The sequence below is a fragment of the Periplaneta americana genome, chromosome 9, assembly GCF_040183065.1.
Source record: "Periplaneta americana isolate PAMFEO1 chromosome 9, P.americana_PAMFEO1_priV1, whole genome shotgun sequence".
NCBI lineage: Eukaryota > Metazoa > Arthropoda > Insecta > Blattodea > Blattidae > Periplaneta > Periplaneta americana.
Window position 1 is genome coordinate 139,169,650 of NC_091125.1, and position 19,369 is coordinate 139,189,018.

Here is a 19,369-nt window from a genome sequence, read left to right on the forward strand (position 1 = left end):
ATCGAACCTACGTCTGAGCGCAACTCCGGATCAGCAGGCAAACGCGCTACCGCCTGAGCTATGATGCTGGCTAACAACACTCTCAAAGTACTGAACTCCCTAATCTGCTTCTTTCTTACTGTTAAGGAAGCTCTGAACCAACATTACACGTTGGTAAGTGTACGACGTAATACCATGCTTAAAATAACACTGACGGACAAAACACACACATTTCAATTTAACTATTAAATAGAATTATTAACTCTTCTCATAAGGTGAATACACGTACGTAAATACAATGCAATATAAAGTACCTACGGTAAATAATAATTCCTGACTTCGGAGATAAAATGTGTATCCATTTTCTCTGGATACTTTCGGTTGCCTTTACATTATTTCATCTTTGCTGTAATTAACATCTTCATTATTCATTACTTCATTAGTATTGTAAAATGGAATTCAAAATGAAATAAAATTGTTAAATAATGAATTTATTTAAAAAAAAACAAGTGCTTGAACTGTTTTTAAACCCACAATAATTATCATACTGCATTTTTACAGATGGTCGTACTGAAAGTCATGAGCAACACATTGCTATAATTTCAATTTCAAAAATGTAACAAAAACGATTATATGATCATTATCTACAGACTTTACGCTATGTATTGACATATTGTTACGTCATTAACTTCTATCATTTCTGCTGTGTTTTAATCTAGCAGTTGCGTGGCATTTGGGGTTGTTTAGAAAGAAACTGTACTTTTGTCTCGTACAACATTCATGAGGATCAAATTTAAATTTATTGTGATTTTTATGGAAGTAAATCAGCAATGTTTGTTTATAAATTTTTTCTAGATTTGATACACCAAATTCCAGCAAAATTAATTTTGTTGAGTAATCTAAAGGTTTATATAGACAAATTTTCATAATTCTTTTTGGAGCAAATTTGAAGAGTATATAGTGTCGATTTTGCTATTCCTCCCCAACCTAATATACCATACTGAATTAGTGATTGAAACAGAGCTAAGTACAAAGTGCACAGAACATAAATAGGTACGAGGCGTGTTCTTAAAGTAAGTTCCAAAAGGGTGTAGTAAGTAAACGGGAAGCTATTTACAAACTATTATTTTTGTTGCATTGTATTCCCCACACTACAATTACTTCTCAACATAATCTCCACCATTATTGAGACATTTATCGAGTTGTGGCACAAGTCTTTCTATCTCCTCATTGTAGAATTCGCCTGCCTGCGATGCGAACCACTCCCGCACTGCTGTTTTCACTTCATCGTCGCCATCAAAACGTTGACCACCGAGGAACTTCTTGAGGTGCAGGAAGAGATGAAAGTCACTCGGAGCCAAATCCGGGCTGTAGGGGGGGATGGTCAATTTGTTCCCAGCCAAATTTCGAGATGAGATTTTGGGTGTCGTTGCCATCAAAACGTTGACCACCGGGGAACTTCTTGAGGTGCAGGAAGAGATGAAAGTCACTCGGAGCCAAATCCGGGCTGTAGGGGGGGGATGGTCAATTTGTTCCCAGCCAAATTTCGAGATGAGATTTTGGGTGTCGTCGCCATCAAAACGTTGACCACCGAGAAACTTCTTGAGGTGCAGGAAGAGATGAAAGTCACTCGGAGCCAAATCCGGGCTGTAGGGGGGATGGTCAATTTGTTCCCAGCCAAATTTCGAGATGAGATTTTGGGTGTCGTCGCCATCAAAACGTTGACCACCGGGGAACTTCTTGAGGTGCAGGAAGAGATGAAAGTCACTTGGAGCCAAATCCGCGCTGTAGGGGGGGATGGTCAATTTGTTCCCAGCCAAATTTCGAGATGAGATTTTGGGTGTCGTCGCCATCAAGACGTTGACCACCGGGGCACTTCTTGAGGTGCGGAAGAGATGAAAGTCACTCGGAGACAAATCTGGGCTGTAGGGGGGGAATGGTCAATTTGTTCCTGTCCTCATGAATTTTTACATCGACAGCACACACCAAATTGTCATTGATCAAAGATGGCCGACCGGTACGCTGCTCGTCATGCAGAGAGACGCAGCCCTTGTTGAACTTCCTAACCCATCTCCTGACCATTCCATCACTAATGGCATCATCACCATACACCTCACAAAGTTGACGATGAATGTCAGCTGGTTTGATGTTTCTCGCATTCAAGAAACAGATAACAGACCGCATCTCACAGTCGGCAGGGTGCTCAATCACTTTAAACATTTCAACAGATCACAACTAACCACACACACGGACTGAAGCTCTGAAACTGCATGCACACCTTGCCTGAGGACTGAAGAAGAAAACACGCATGCGCAAAATAACGATTGCAGCGATGCAACGGCTATAATTGAAAACGGAACTTACTTTAAGAACACGCCTTGTAAATACGAACGTAGAATGGAACAAATTTGTTGGATTGTTTCACGCAATTTGTTACACAGGAAGGAGATATGGTTTATATCTTTTTTTTACTTACAGTGCTGTTGTAAACACCATTATTATGATTATGTTAATGTTACATAAATTACACAAATATTTCGCAACTTACACAGACATACTGTCTTCCGAATTCTTCTACCCACTTCCGTACACTTGTTTTAGGCACCTTTATTTCAACTGGTAGTATACAATGTCATGTATATTGCTACACTGAAGTATACTGCACTTGTTTAGGAGTAAGGAATCTGTTGTAGAGTGATCCTGTAGTATGCGATACTTGTGTTTGTTAGCAGATGTCTACTAAAAGACATGTGATGTAATGTATACCCTGTGTACACTTATACTCATTCCAATGTTTTGGGACAAATTATTACTTCTACTTTGTTCTTGCGGCTGCAAAAGGGTATGTGTCGGATAAATGGGGGAGAGCCATTAATCCTTCCCATTGAAGGCTTTAAGGAACCAACCTGGACAAATACCCAATGTCCCATCCCTACCTTCCGTGGTGCAGCTGTTAGTAAGCATAATTTTACAAGCTGAACTAAAGGGAGGGGCTACTCATCCATTAGCACTGGTCAGCTTGATGAGTTAATGACTGAATTTGGTGTAATTTTCCTCTATCCAATACCTAATTCCCTTTTTACCCTTTCCTATCCAGTCCTCTGACTGAACTCTTACTTTCTTCGATCCCAACGGCATTAGAGCATTCGAGGCCTAGGGGTTCATTTCCCTTTCCTTCCTCCTCTTTCTACTTTTCTGTTCCTAGTGCTGACCTGCTATGGCACTAAAATCGTCCTCCAGTGGCTTAAGGAGGGAAAGCTGGTGATCAACAAGATCTCCCAGTTAGGTCCAATGGACCAGTTGACCAACAGCAGGTGTGGTTCTCCAGACATTCTGGGGGTTGTGTGTGAATGAAATAGCCACCAAAACGTTAAAATGTGGTGTTCACTTAAATCGGCTACAACTTGCCATTTAACCTCTCCAATATGAAATGAGTACCATTAAGGTAAAATTATCCGGAGGTAAAATAGTCCCCCAATCGGATCTCCGGGCAGGGACTACTTTAATGGTACTGAATCAACTAAACATCTTACAATGGAATGCTGGTGGTATAAAAATCTGTGCTTCATTGGCTGGTCATGATAATATCTTTGAAAAATATTGGAGTGCAAGAGGTCAAATGACTTTATTGTCAAACGCCTGGCATTAGAAAACAACAACAACAACAACAACTTTGTTCTTGCAAATCTGGGTCACAATAAAGTTTCACATTTAATTTAGAAGTCCAGTCCATGCTTTTGTATCATACACGAGTTGAATTGCACGAGTTGAGAGTATTGCTTCTGCAGCACTCTCACACAATCTGATGATTATGGAGGCTGAATAACGAATTCTTTAATGTCCGAAGTACCAGTAGAACTTTATAAACTTTTCTTATGTTTCTTGGAAGACAGATGCACTTGCAAATCTTGTGCACCTATAAAGAGAAAATTTAGCCTCCTGTTAAAATAATGATTTTTCACTAGTCAGACTAAGTTATAAATAGTAAAAAATATCCAAATAATTATCATAGACCATGTGGCTCGATTAATAGAAAAACAATTTAGCTTACCTTTGCAATAGAAACATATTGCTGGAGGACAAATTTAATAAGGCACTGTGCTTCGTGTTAATTTCTTCTTGTTGTAAAAATGCATACATACTTTGCTAAAGCATCAGTGAAATAATACAGATACAGAACTGAAAATTGTATCTAATTGAAACATTTCCCTTTGCATGAAATAAAAACTCTTTATAAAATTCAGGCAGTTCAGATACGTTTGTATAATTATTTCATACATACAGCGAAGTTCTTGTAACATAATAATAATTCAAATTGATAGTGACTTCGACTCGGCATTTCTTTTGTAGCCCAGTGTACGTGTTACAACTGAACCACTACTAGTACTAATAAACTTACTGTTTCAGCAAACTGTGACAACCAAAAAGCAAACGAACAAGTGTAGTATTTCTATTGCTTCCACTCCAGCAAGCTTTGGAGATCCATTGCACTGTTGAGACATCTTTCGTCCACCGCCACGATAGGAAAGACTATTGAATGACTACGATCTTTGATGATAATCATGTTGTCATGGTGAATTGAAGCTAATTCTGTTTTTTCCATTTTGCTAATCCATTTTAAAAGTAATGAATGTTTCTACTAAAGATTATTATTTTTTGGTCCTACAGAATATATCTGTTATGGTAACAATTAATAATCTTTAGTAGATTCTTCTAGCAACAGTGCATATTTCTGTACAGATCACTGTGCCATATTACTGTGGAATCCCGGCCATCAAGTCACTCAAATGAGTGCACTCCTTGTATAATGGCAATTGACTTAATATAAAATGTCAACATACATGCCCAACTTGGAGTCAGGCCACAAAAGGGAAAAACACTGGAGGAGGGGGTTCGATCCGGTGCTGTGGATTGGACTTTGGCGTAGCTCAATGGTAAGAGCACTTGGTTCGTAGAACCAATGAATGTTTGTTTCTCAACATCAGACAGAAGGTTAAAATATAGGACATGTCCAGGATTTTCTGGACGTCTGGTAACCGTATTCATGGAACTAAGGTATTATTTTGGCACTTCTTACTTTACCCAATAGAACATCTGCAACTAAAACTAAGAACTGTAGATGAACAATACAATAGAAGTCCACCGAGTTAGCTCTGTGATAGCGTGTCTGCCTCCAGATTAGCCGGCCAGGGTTCGATTCCCGGTGAGGTCAGAAAATTTTCTTGTAAAATTTCTACCTCGGGACTAGGAGAGATGGCGGTGCATAACTTCTAATCAGTAAATTGTGCACCAATATGCCTGGGTTAAATCCCAAATCTCTCTGCAGTGCATATGAAGGGAAGGCATATGTCACTGTTGATAGTGATTTGTCCGTCATGGGGACGTTAAGTCTGGTGGCCCCCTGGGTGCTATTTGACAGGAATAGGCTATGTGCCAGCACTGGGTTTCCCCTTCTCCCTTCCTCACCTTCATCATCCTCACCCATTCCCTACACTACACTTACAGTCCACGTCACCATTTTTGGCGTGTGAAATATGTAATGGGAACGTTAAGTATGCGTGTTTTACATTTGCCGCAGTCAGTCTGATAACTGTGTTTGGCAAATGGCTGATGTGACGTGTATAGGAAGTGGTACCATTCTCAGCTGCACTAGCAACATCCTCACAAACTGGGCACTATATATCTAGGACACAAGCCAAAAACGCTGGCACCAGCTGTACATGAACACTTAAAATACACTCACCCTAGTACACAACATAACTCTTCACAGATACACATCATGCATAACATGACCTGCTGAAGTGGTTGCAATTTGAAAATGGTCACAGTCCTGTCATCTTTCCGCAGTATGCAGAACCCAAATCGCGCAAAGTGAAGTGGGTAGGCATTAGACACACACACACACACACAATACAATAGAAATTATGAGACTTGTGCTTACATCATTAATAAAAATTTATATTTATTATTTAGCTCACAATATACAACGTGGAAGAGAAATGGGCAATACATCTTTTTTTCATGAAGATCTTTGTTCTTTGTGAACCTTGGTCACCATGTAGTGGGAGTAATAACTAGTATCGTACAATGGAACAGTTAACAAGCAGCTATGGAAAATGCCTTCATGCAGGCATATGATCTCAGATTATTTCTGCAAAACATCTGCCAGAACATGGCGCAGAATTCAGCTGTGTTCTCGACCCTTTCAGCTGTGCTACCATTCCGATGTTCTCGACCCTTATCAGGTAAATGTTCATATCAAGCATTCAATAACCATCATAGTGTCGAAAATAAAGGAGTACTCTGTATATTTTATAAATTACAAGTTGCGAGAAAATTTGGCCTATAAGATACAAAAATGTTTAATCTGGACAATTGTTATTAAATATAATCTTAATTAACCAGAAAATTATAAGAATACGATAATCAGATAATAGTTGGTTATTATATACACATTGCCACAAATTCTAACACAATACTCAATAGGAAAAATTTTAGTTTGGTTAAATAACAAGCCACTACAGATTTTACAAATACCTGAAGACTTACTGTTCTGTACCAGTAACAGGTACGGCCCAGCTGTCTAGGACAATGTAACAAGGAATGGCTTGTTTAGTAGCCCAGGTGTTCACTATCTCACAGTGAAGGTTTGACGATGTCTTCACTGAGGAACAAGGGGTGATATCCCAACACTTCTAGGATCCCCAACAGTCACAGGTCCAGCTTCCAAGTTCTTTAATAACTGTGATAACCAATGTTTCGTTGATTTATCGTCTTGGAGACAATTGGCAAATGTGGCATCCCTGAGTTGGTCTGGCAGACATTGTCGCAAAGCTTCCCGTGCTCTGAAACCAATCATATTGTTACATGAAGGAATAGAATATGATATATCAGTTTAAAGACTAAATCCTGAAAAGTAAACACTTAAAATTATATTATTCTTTATAAATAATTGTAGTTTGTACGTAATGGCAGATACCCATATTATGGGCAACTATTTTCCAGTAGAAGTAGTCAACAAAGGGATGGTTGTACTCTAAAGAGTTTGAAAAATTTGATGTTGCATACGCTAATGTCAAGTATGATACTTGTGATGTGCACGTATCATAAGTGATTATGCAAGCAGACATATGGTAATCACTTTCCATAATAAATTATGGAATACTGTCTGCCTTTGTTTTTTTAAACAATGCCACTAGGTTGTCTTTTCGACATTTCTGGTCCTCTCTCCTCGCAGTGGCTTAGTTGTAACCCACTTCTGAGGTTGGGGTGCCTGGAAGGCGGAGTTACATTATCCCAAAGATATGATAGGATGATTATGATTATGTGGTGCCAGGAGAGGTCTTAAATCTAAACTTAACCTAAATTGCAGACCATGGACGAACACAGTAATAATCCCCTGTAAAGAAAAATTCCTGTGTTCTAACCAGGAATTGAACCCGGGACCTCATGAACTATAGCCAGAAGCTCTGACCACTAGACCATGAGGCTGGTCCTGGTTGCCTTTGTTAACCACACACTTTTGGAATCTCAAACAACTATCCATAATCTGCTGCAGTTCTCGTTGACAAATGGCAGAAATCTCATAATGGATATTTTCATTTCTTCCAGGATATGTGGGTTTGTCTTGAACACGACATCATTTAATTTACTCCAGAGATAAAAGGTTCAGGGGGTTAGTGTCACGGAACCAAGGGAGCCAAAAATTCCCTATAATAACTCTGTCTTAGTGGAACACACACTAGATTTCTGTCATCAATATTTACGAAAGTGTAGCCAACAACTATTTTCTCATGAAGATTGCTCCTATGATAATTACTTTGTCACTCGTGGCACACCACACACCAATTTCCTCATTGTGAGGGGCACTTCGTGAAGTATATTAAAATTTTCAGTGCACCAACATCGATTATTTTGTGAATTCACACATCCAAGCCTCGTCAGAGAATAGTACATTATGCAACGAGCCTATAATGATAGTAATTAAGACGCGAGTATGTTTGTTTATTAAACGAGCGCGAGTTTCATAATTTTCATACGAGTGTCTTAATTACCATTATAGGCAAGTTTCATACGACTTTTTATGCTCGACCATATTTCTAACTTGAAATTATTCAGAAGTATTCATTTTATTCGCATCTGACTGAAGAAGGGAAGTGACCTTGTGCATAGCTCGTAAATTGTGAGATGTGCGCAGACGCGAAAGTATTTTTTCCGAGGAACAATAATGTCATTGACGTTGATATAATCTAGAGAATAACATGAACTAATTTTGATATAACCTGGAAATTGATTTAGAATTGAAAAACGAGATGACAAATTTAATTTATTTGAATATTATTCACAATTAACGCTAATTATTATAGTAACAGAACATAACCTTCTGCGACAGTATTGGATTTCCAGCCTCCGTGACATTTCCCTCGTTGTCTTTCAATTGCATATCCGAGAATAATCGAAAACCTGAACTTTAATGAATAGGTGTACTTTAATGACATGCATTAAAGGACTGTTACCAGGTGTATAATTACTACATTTCGGCATGGTTGAGCATAAAAATATTAAATGTGGACCTATTTCTTCATGATGTACAGACCCAGAAACAAAATTTGGGCCATCTGAATTTTACAAGCACGCACGCGCACACACACACACACACACACAACCCCCCCCCCCCATCCTCCACCAATTTCAGAAAAATGTCGTTAAAGAAATACGATATTCAGTCACAGAACTAAAGGACGTAAAAATGGAGAAATATGCTTAACCGATATTCATTATCATTGCTTACCTTGGATTGTCTGACAGTCTGAGGTAACACCTTACTACATGCTTCAAGAGTCGAGCTGACGGATCCTTAGCTAGAGACAGAACCATCTTTCCCTGAAACACAAGTTAATACTAGTACTTTAATATAGACTCAATACAGCAAGAGAGATGTGGGCCATTTCAGAACGTGATTGACTAAGAGACGCCAGAACAGAACATTAATATAATTTTTGTAGTGTCGATGATGATAGAGTTGCCAACTGTTTTTGAAGAAAATACGGGAGACTAAGCGACCTACAATATATACAACCCTCCTAATCTGATGATAAACATGTTTGAAGAAACTGAGAAGTTTAAATATCTTGGAACAGTAATGACAAGTAACAATAACGAATTAATTGAAGTACAGAGTCGAATCACTGCAGCCAATAAGGCCTATTTTGCATTAAGCGCAATACTGAAATCTGTGTGCACAAGGAAACAAAACTTAAAATATACAAAACAATTATTAGAAGTATTCTCTGTTATGCAAGCGAAACTTGAACATTATCTAAGGAGACAGAAGCTAAACTAGGTATATTTGAACGCAAAATACTCAGAAGAATTTTTGGACTGGTGCAAGAAAATATGCAGTGGAGAATACGTTATAATAACGAGCTATATAAATTATACAGAAGTTTCGATGTTGTTACTTTCATCAAATTAAGGAGGCTTGAACGGGCCGGACATGTCTATCGGATGGAAGGGAACAGAATACCAAAGAAGATCTTAGAAGGGAAAATACATGGTAAAAGACCAATTGGAAGACCCAAAAATAGATGGATAGATGCGGTAACGATCGATTCTCAGGACTATCTTGGAACAACTGTCTGGAGGAGATTAGCACAGGACAGGGACAGTTGGAGGAAGAAAATTGAGGAGGCTGTGATGCCATCGTAGTAGTAGTAAAAGCGACCTACAGTATTTCACATAGAAAATCGACAATTTATTAAATTCAGTTAGCAGTACTAAAGGCAACTTTATTCTACACTTAGGCTTAAACTAAGACTATTTTGAGACATTTTGCCTCGCGTAATAATTTCAAACAAATTGTAAAAATTCCCTATACATGAGTAGTTGAAGTTGACTGTGATTTACAGTTCTGATTTGATTAGATGTGTCGTGCTTCTGTTCTGAACATCTGTTTACTAATGTTCATAACAAAAAACACTCTGCATGAGCTTTGCTGCCTGGTAGGCTTCAACACAACTCACTAGTTTCTTTTTCTAAATTTTTAACTGTAACATTGTTTTCTTTTAAACTAGTGAGCCCTGAAACTATTTGTGGCAAGTATTACCTTCTACAAAGATTGCACATTTCTGTGCATCCCTGGAACAACAGAATCCATCATATAAATTACTTTCAATCAAGGCAAAATTAAATGTTTCAAATAGATTTTACTGTAAGAAAATAAGGGAGAAAATATTCGAAAAGAAGAAAAATACAGGAGTCGAGAAACTATTAAAAATACAGGAGATCCTGGGAAATACGGGAGTGTTGGCAACTCTAGATGATGACTGCATACAGGTCTTCAGATGTTAAATATGAATAAATGTACATTGTATGGGATACAAAAAGAAGCAACGACCAGTTCTGAGGATGATCCATAAATAGGTTGAAACATATAAACAAGGTACGTTAGAATTTAACACAAGAAAGTCTTATCATACATATTCTGAAGTGATACAGAGTTAAAAGTTGTGTAATCAGGATGTATTTACTTTATCACTGCTGCATAGCAATTGTTCCTGCTCAAGGCTTCTAAACTTCTCATAGGTTGCATTAGTATCGAGCTTCTTGGTGAGGGATCGACGGGGAAAGGAGAGTGATTCTGACATCACAAGATAGCTGAGCGCGCCATAGCTCAAATGCTTCAAAGCAGCATCTCGTGTTTTTTCTTGTTTATTTTGTTTTGAATGCATTATGACAGGTCAAAGGTGTGCTGTTGCGCTAAGAAATAATTCTAACAATAGAAATAAAGAGTTGTCTTTCTTTATCAAAAGATTTAGGAATTAGAAAAAAAAATGGGTAATTGCGTGCAAAAGACAGGATAAATTCAATCCTGATATATACAAGCGGAGTATGCTCTGATCATTTTAAAGATGACGATTTTGTTCCTGATTTTCGAGCAGCTTTAATGAAAATAATGCCGAAGCGACCGAGAAAGTTAAAGTCTACAGGTAAGTTTAAATAAATCACGTAGGCCTATATAAGTAGCCTACATTAATACCAGCTTTGCATAATAATAATTAGGTTAGGTTCATCTATGTTAACCTTCAAATTATTTTCTTTCTTTTGTTAATCTCTGCTGGGTCGTACATAACTTACAGTTAACAAAATAAACATGTTACTTATACTAACAGTCGTATACCAATGGGATGGAGGGTTAGCGACTGATACCAGTGATGCTTTTTCACTATAATTCTCGTTACATTGATTTTATATTAACAATTTATGACATTTTGTCCTTATGGCATATTCAGCCTCATAAAAGCCTCCAGTAACAATTCATTATGGAGTTATAATGATTATTGTAAATGAACAATTAATATTAGGTACCCTCCACAAAACTAGCTTCAATTATACACCGACGGATCCTTGATCTCCAGAGAACAAGGTGCCGGTGCAGGTGTTACGTGCTGTCTCTTCTCACTTTATAGATCTCTTGGATATGGAACAACAAGTTTTGATGGTTAAATCATTGCAATAAATGAATGTCTCAGGAATCTTCTATGCCACATCAATAAATTTAGGAATGCAGTTATATTGTCAGACTCCAAAGCAGCTATTCTATCAATCGTCTCTAAACACACACCTTCATCTCAAACAGCAGAAATAACTAAAATGCTCTCTCAATTAATATCACTCAATAAAAGAATTGTATTCCAATGGATACCATCCCATTGTGGAATCCTGGGAAACAAGAATGCAGATGTTTTAGCAAAGAAGGTCAGCACTGCTACTTACAGACCTGTTACTAAATCTACGTATTACTCTGTGAAGAGATTTATTAAATCTACATACTTAGACTTCAACAAACAAAATTTGATAACTCAATCCCAAGGGAAAAAATGGAACTCTCTGCATCAAAATCCACAGTTAATTCCCGATTTACCACGAAAATCGTCTGTAGCTGCATTTAGATTGGCAACAGGCCATGACTGTTTGGCCAAACACCTGCATAGAATTGGAATATATCAGTCCCCTAACTGTCCATTGTGCAACTCAAACCAAGAAATGGATTCGGAACACCTCAAAATCTGTGCTTCAGTGGCTAGTCATGATAATATCTTTGAAAAATATTGGAGTGCAAGAGGTCAAATGACTTTATTGTCAAACGCCTGGCATTAGAAAACAACAACATATGGCTGACATTTCATTGCCGATACATGCTCCTTTTTCCAAACTTTAGCATGAGATATTAAAAAGCATTCAATGTTAGAATTTTTACAAACACAAGACTGGAAATTGGCAGACAAAAACGGACGGCAGACACTGAGAGCATACGAATTGTTAAGAAATACAGAAAAATAATGCAGTGGTAAGTGTAAGTGCAGTTTTTATATACACAGTATAAATACTTTCAATGTATTTATATTATGCCATGATACGTACACAATTGATTTATACCCATTGCAATGTTTTTACTTCTGGCGGTTATATTTATAATGTTCGCTGACGTCGCTATCAATTTGAAAATAAAGGACCAATGAGCATGGACTCTTCGCGCATCATCAGCCAATTAGCCATTTTGATTGGCTAATGAAAGATGAGAAGCCTTGGTTCCTGACTACATAGTTAAATTAGACTGTTTGGCATTTGTTTTCTCTTACATAGACAATTTAAAAGGCAGGCTAAGCCAGCAAATGAAATATCATAATACTAGGTTAATGAATTAAATATTTTATTTAATAATAATAATAATAATAATAATAATAATAATAATAATAATAATAATAATAATAATAATAATAATAATAATAATTTGTATTAGCCTACCATCTTCACTTTAATAATAATTATTATATTATTATTCTAATCATAAAATATTCCTAATAAATACCACTGGAAGTTTTGATTTTCTCTAGATAGGCCTAAATATATTCCCAATTTTAGTTACTCCTAAATTTAACACTAAAATCGATATCTCTGATAATTATGAATAATACTGATCTTTGATAACTAAAATTAAGAAGCTACAATAACACAATGACATTGGTGGTGATAATTGTGATAATAGTGAACAGCTACACTTCACATATTAGAATACCCACCAGTATCATGGCGACATGTGAGAATCTGTCGTAGGTCTGGCAGATATAAGAAAGGCCGCTGTCATCCAGCAAGATTTTCTGGAGAATGAAAGTTGCCACTGTCTTGGAGAGTTCGGATCCACTCTCCATGATGCGAAGACAAAGAGGGATAATTTCTGTTGTGAGAAGAAATGTAATCACTTCTTGCTCATCAGTCTGTAACAAAAATATCATCATCAATGCAGTCCTGTGTTCATTCAGGCTTCAGAGACAGAAAAATGTCATGACTTCATAGGAGTATTACTTGGACATAGAATGGAAAAAATTCAAATATCTCAAGAATGAATAGGCCTACTATCATATATGGCATAAAGCATGGTTTACGAACTACTTATTATGAGGATTAATGAAGAAGAAAGAAAAAATTTTTAATGTCGAGTTTCTGTGTCATTCGGATTCAACCAAATGGAAAAACATTCCTGTCTCCCCATTTGAAGAGTTACGAAATATTATAATAAAATTGATAATAAATAATAATTATAGGTCTAATTAAATGATTATAATGTTTGGTATGTAACATACATGTTAGTACTAGTTATTTTAGCCTCTTCTTCCCATTTTATGTAAATTCCCTTTTAAGGAAAACCCCTATTTAAGGAAATAAAAAGTAATCCCTCAGAGATTCGTTAAAAAATAGGTTCTACTGTATGTTTCTGTTTTCAGAACATGGGAGGAGTGATAGTAGGAAAAAGAAGAATAAAGTGCTTAAGATTTGCTGATGATGTGACATTGTTAGTAGAAGCAGTATGGAATGAAGATAAATGCAAACAAGACGAAGACCATGGTCATAGGAAGGAAAATACAGAAAATAAACTTGCGAATTCTAAATGAGGCAATAGAGCAAATACTTGGAGTGTACTATAAGCAGTAACATGAGCTGCTGCCAGGAAGTCAAAAGGAGGATAGCAATGGCTAAGGAAGCTTTTAATAGAAAAAGGAGCATCTTCTGTGGACCTCTGGAAAAAGAACTAAGGAAGAGACTACTAAAGTGCTTTGTATGGAGTGTGGCATTGTATGGGGCAGAAACATGGACACTACGACGAAGAGAAGAGAAGCAAATAGAAGCATTTGAAACGTGGATACAGAGAAGAATGGAATGTGTGAAATGGACAGACAGAATATTCATATTCATATTCATATTCATATTTATTGTCATCAAACGTCTTTCAGGTAGTGGTTTCCCTCACATTTCTGCATACGGTCCACCACTACCTTGCTTACATTCCATCATATATCCTTTATATTTCTCTTATCATCTATGTCTCCCCCAGTCTGCCACTTATCTAAAGTTTAACCCTGCTTCTGTCTATTTCTTCCTTCATCCTTTCTGATGTACAGTATTTACAACTCTTAACCTTTTTATCTTCCCTCAATATAATTCCAGAATACTATGCAATACTGTCCACCTTACTCTTATATAGAAACATTCGCGTCTACATCTACTCCTCCATCTACTCTACTATCCTTGTCATCTTTCATTACCGTTATCCCTACTTTTATGTTTATCATTTAAACCTTTTCATCTCTGACTAGTATTCATTAATATTTCTACTATCTCATCTACTTTATCTTATTATATTATTTGTCTCAATTATTATTGCAATGTTCTAATGTTTGTGATACCTCCTTGCAATTTCTTGATCGATTCACAGGACAGACAGAATAAGAAATGACTCTGTGTTGGAAAGAGTGGGTGAAGAAAGAATGATGTTGAAACTGATCAGGAAGAGGAAAAGGAATTGGTTGGGTAATTGGCTGAGAATAAACTGCCTACTGAAGGATGCACTGGAAGGAATAGTGAACGTGAGAAGCATTTGAGATAGAAGAAGATATCAGATGATAGACGACATTAAGATATATGGATCATATGAGGAGACAAAGAGGAAGGCAGAAAATAGGAAAGTTTGGAGAAAGCTGGGTTTGCAGTGAAAGACCTGCCCTTGGGCAGAACATTAAATGCATTTTTTTTTTATTTTAGTTGGTTATTTAACGACGCTGTATCAACTACTAGGTTATTTAGCGTCGATGATATTGGTGACAGTGAGATGATATTTGGCGAGATGAGAGCGAGGATTCGCCATAGATTACCTTGCATTCACATTACGGTTGGGGAAAACCTCGGAAAAAACCCAACCAGGTAATCAGCCCAAGCGGGGATCGAATCTGCACCCGAACGCAACTTCAGACTGGCAGGCAAGCACCTTAACCGACTGAACCACGCCGGTGACTCATTAAATGAATGACTGTATGTGTGTATATGTGTCAGTAAGTGTTTTTTTAAGTATGTCTGTGTGGAAATGTGAATGTGTTTTCGTGTAGGCTTGCATGTAACATTTTTGATTATGGAGTTACAAAACAAATTAAATTAAATTTATGAATAGCATCAACCTTAAAGTATTTTGTCCTTTGGTCCATTCTATCCTCATTTTTGTAACTATCTTGAAGGAACACTAGACATTCACAAGAAGAAGAAGAAAAAGAAAAAGAAGAAGAAGAAGAATTACCTGATCATACAAACAGCATGATAGAAGAACATCACCAATATAAACAAAAAACAAATTACGCAACCCAAAGAAGTTATTATATGACCAACCAATCATCACTGGCTTCTGTATTACTCACCTTGACAAGAGCACCAATAACACCAAGACTGGTAAGACGCAGGTACTCAAAGGGCCGTGTCTTGCTGACAGTGTGCAGAAATGGGTACAGGAATAGAGGGACATGGGCCTGCAGGAACACAGAGCGGGTCTCAGGGTGGGAGGCAACACACTGCAGCAGAGCCAAAGCGTTGCACACACGGTTAGACTGGTGCGCTGTCAATGTGGCAGGATTTATCGCAGGATAGATATTCACTATCTCCTGCAGGAGGGCGGCTGTGGTCCCAAATGAGTGCCACAGCATTGGCGCCAAGTCTGGCACAACTTCTCGCTTCTTGCTGTAAACAAAAGTCAACAAAAACAGAAGATAATAATAATAATAATAATTAAGAAATTTATCAGCGTCATGTATTCTTGCAGCTGAGTCTATGAATATGATGTTAATTTAATAAAAATTATTAGCACAACAGTTGCTTAATGATTAAAATATCAGCTTTCTATGGCGAAGACCCTGGGTTCAAATTCTGACAAGCACAACTGGAATTTGTAGTATATGAAGAGCTATTAGAGCCATAGTTCAAGTGTCTCAAACTCCCAGCTGCAGACCATTCTTCAAAAAATTACATATCTTGCCATTACCCTGTATTTATATTTATGAAACCTTAAATTTTATCAAATATAATTTGCATAGCTTTCCTACAAATTCAGACACACACCAGTACAATACAAGGAATAAAGATAATATTTTTATTGAAAGTTTTAACACAACTCTATATAAAAACAGTTTCATTCACGCTGGTCTTCTTATGTACAATAGTCTACCAAATTATCTTAAAGAAATATCTTAGCCTACCAAATTATCTTAAAGAAATATCTGCACAACATAAATTTAAGAAAGCTCTTTATAAAATTTTAATCAAAAACTGCTTTTACAGTATGAACGAATTTATTGAAAATTGTCATAACTGAATAGAAAAAGAACGCCTTACTTCAAAAAATTTTACTTCCTCTTTTCCAGATCCTGACTTCGAGAAGGATGTCTTCTCATGAAAGACGCGATGGTTGAAATTGACTCCTGACTTCAAGACATACTGCAAACGGGACTTATAGCCGAAATCGACCGACCTGTATTTTTCTTCAATCAAGTTCCAAGTTTTGTATAACTTATTTGTATTTGTGTTGAATTTAAATATAATTATTACTTTTATGTATATTATGTAATTAATTATTAGTTTGTAAATATGACATGTCCCATATCATGTATATGATCAGTGGATGCAATAAATGATTATGATTATGATGTTGAGCCAGGTTTCCTTGGTGTACACCTATTTTTCCTACTACTGCCGTCTTTATCATCATTAATAACACAACAGCCCAAAAAGAATTACTGTAACAAAAGTCTGAATTTTGTAACTTACTTTTTAAAATAATTCAGATAAATATTTCTATGTAACATATTTATCCATTAATTCTGCACTTCACATATTATTTTACAGTGGAATAGAAGTAATAATAAGCCTATTTTGTTTGAAAAAAACTAATAAGTTGGTAATTCTTTACTATAGCGTCACCATGTTAAGGTACAAATGTATACATTCTTGGGTTGCAGACGAGTCATACATATCATATATAAAAGAAAACCGAGTGCCCGTGTCCATTCCACATCGAAAATAAGGGTCGAAAGTTGCTGTGAAAGAGGTTGCCAACAGAGAGTTGTGAGCAGGCGGGATCGCTGTAGCAAGGTGAAAGGGGTAGGCGGCAGGGAGGGGAAGCACATGCATCTCATTTCCTTGCTGATTTACAGAGGAAAGGCGAGTTTCCGTAAGGTCGAATCAGTGTCAGGTTAGGTTAGGTTTTCTATGCCTTGCGTATACTCACAATCGTCTAAGAATGGAAACGCACGGAAATGAGATGCTGTCCCTCACTGCTGCCTACCCCTTCCACCTCTATGGAACGATCCCTCCTGCCTGCATCTCACCACCGGCTTCCACTTTCACAGCAACTTTCGACTCTTACTTTGGATGTGGAATTTGCGTCGGCACTTATTTTTTTCTTTACAATATCTATGACTCGTCTAAGACCCAAGAATGTAAATACAGTTGTATCTTAATGTGGTAACGCTATAGTAAAGAAATACCAAAAATTTTCATCTGTATTTTTAATATTCACTTTTCCTTTGTAAAATGAACTGTAATGGGGTAATAGAAACTGTAATGAGTCATGATGACTGCAAAGCGAAAAGCTACAATGGTAACTAGTAGAATAGGCCCCTTAAATGATCTCTCTTCGGTTATTGACAAAAGCTTTCTTAACTGATCCCAGCCATGACCTTTTAAAATGTCCCGCCTATCGTAGTCTTTCTACGTTCATAAATAGAACAGGCCTATATCATTAATCACCTTAATGGGACCTAATGACAACTAAGGAAACAGTGCGAAAAAAGTAGACTAGTACATTTTAACACAAAAAGCAATTTTTCTCCAACATGACAATCTCGTGCTTACTTTCTTCAATTAATGTTATTGCGGTACTCATGTTGTAGTAGGCTACCTTTAGTAGCTACTTTAAAGTGAAAAATTGACAAGAATATGGACCTATATTTTCTTTACCAAATACCATAAGGTTTACTTCGTTTACGAAGAAGCGGAAGGTCATGAAAATGTTCAAACCTTATTAGTATTTCTCAATGTATAAAAAGTAAAACAACATATAAGCATTTGTCTATGTATCTGAAACAAAACGATGCCTACCAGCACCAAAAGTGTCCCGAATAAATCGCAAGCAGAACGCAAGTAGGGGAAGTTATCCCCACCCTCGCCGCTCGGCAGCTCTCAAGAAAAACTGAGAATTTAAAATAGGCCTACCTGAGTTCAAGTAAAGCATTTTCTCTAGTTTCAGGATTGGACAGCTCTACAATCCATTGATAAATCTTGTCGCGGTCCACCGAAGACTGCAAGTTGGCAGGACTCTGTTGCGAACTCATAACTAAAACCGAAATAGTAATCTCGATAAGTTATGCACATTTATAACCAATTCCCCTTATAATTTGTACTTAATGCACACATTTCGGGCATAAGTTATTACTTCTCAATAATTATTGTAGAAAAACAATGAACTGAAATGGCCAAAGCTCATTGAAACTTACTACAGTAACTGAGGTTAGAATTCGAAACAGCTGAAAGATTCATAGCTTTTCAAATTATTTAAAATGCTTATTCTTCAACATTGAACTATAGAATATCAGTAAATATTAGAAGAATCAATGGTACTTACTTAATGCAACTGAAAAGTACAAGTAAGCAATTTTAACTTCACTTCACAACATTAGCACCGCCATTATTCATTTCCCCCCACCACATATCTGATGTTTGTACTGAACAATTGACTGAATTCCGACAAAGCGTGAAGTTTGAAACACTATAGTACCTCCTAAAGCAAAAACTAATATATAACATTTAAAGAAAATTCCAAAATACCTTCTCCCAAAATGTGCAATTTCGGGAGAACTTCAGTATACGGTTGTCTCTCTGACAATAAATTATCTTAAAATACTAAAAAGAGCAGATTTGTCTGTGTTTGTCGAATACGAATCATTATGCTTACAAAAAGGCACGTTTCAGTACCAATAATTTGTTTTATGTGCACAAGGTTGGAATTTTGTGGTAA

General features: G+C 36.8%; 2 protein-coding genes across 2 annotated transcripts in view; both read right to left on the reverse strand.

The window, feature by feature from the left end:
• Window positions 1–374: 374 nt before the first annotated feature.
• LOC138706554 (uncharacterized) overlaps window positions 375–19,369 on the reverse strand; it is a 52,790-nt gene continuing 33,795 nt past the window's right edge. Inside the window, exon 2 of the mRNA XM_069836022.1 lies at window positions 375–3,395. Within this exon, the coding sequence (XP_069692123.1) occupies window positions 1,137–1,832 (696 nt within the window). The 5' untranslated portion in view covers window positions 1,833–3,395 and the 3' untranslated portion in view covers window positions 375–1,136. The remainder of the gene's footprint in view (window positions 3,396–19,369) is intronic.
• Window positions 5,917–19,093, reverse strand: Rcd-1 (Required for cell differentiation 1). Its single transcript, XM_069836020.1, has 6 exons — window positions 18,977–19,093; window positions 18,568–18,688; window positions 15,723–16,038; window positions 13,062–13,256; window positions 8,771–8,862; window positions 5,917–6,824 (listed from the first exon to the last, which is right to left on the reverse strand). The coding sequence occupies exons 2-6, from the start codon at window positions 18,684–18,686 to the stop codon at window positions 6,641–6,643; spliced, it is 906 nt and encodes a 301-aa protein (XP_069692121.1). The 5' UTR covers window positions 18,687–18,688; window positions 18,977–19,093; the 3' UTR covers window positions 5,917–6,640.

Excerpts from the sequence above, each read along its gene's own strand:
- Rcd-1 (XM_069836020.1), bottom strand. The coding sequence starts at position 18,686 with ATGAGTTCGCAACAGAGTCCTGCCAACTTGCAGTCTTCGGTGGACCGC. Across the intron at positions 13,257-15,722 it reads TTATTGGTGCTCTTGTCAAG|ACTGATGAGCAAGAAGTGAT; the intron begins GTGAGTAATACA and ends TTTTTGTTACAG. Across the intron at positions 8,863-13,061 it reads CACATGTCGCCATGATACTG|GGAAAGATGGTTCTGTCTCT; the intron begins GTGGGTATTCTA and ends CTTGTGTTTCAG.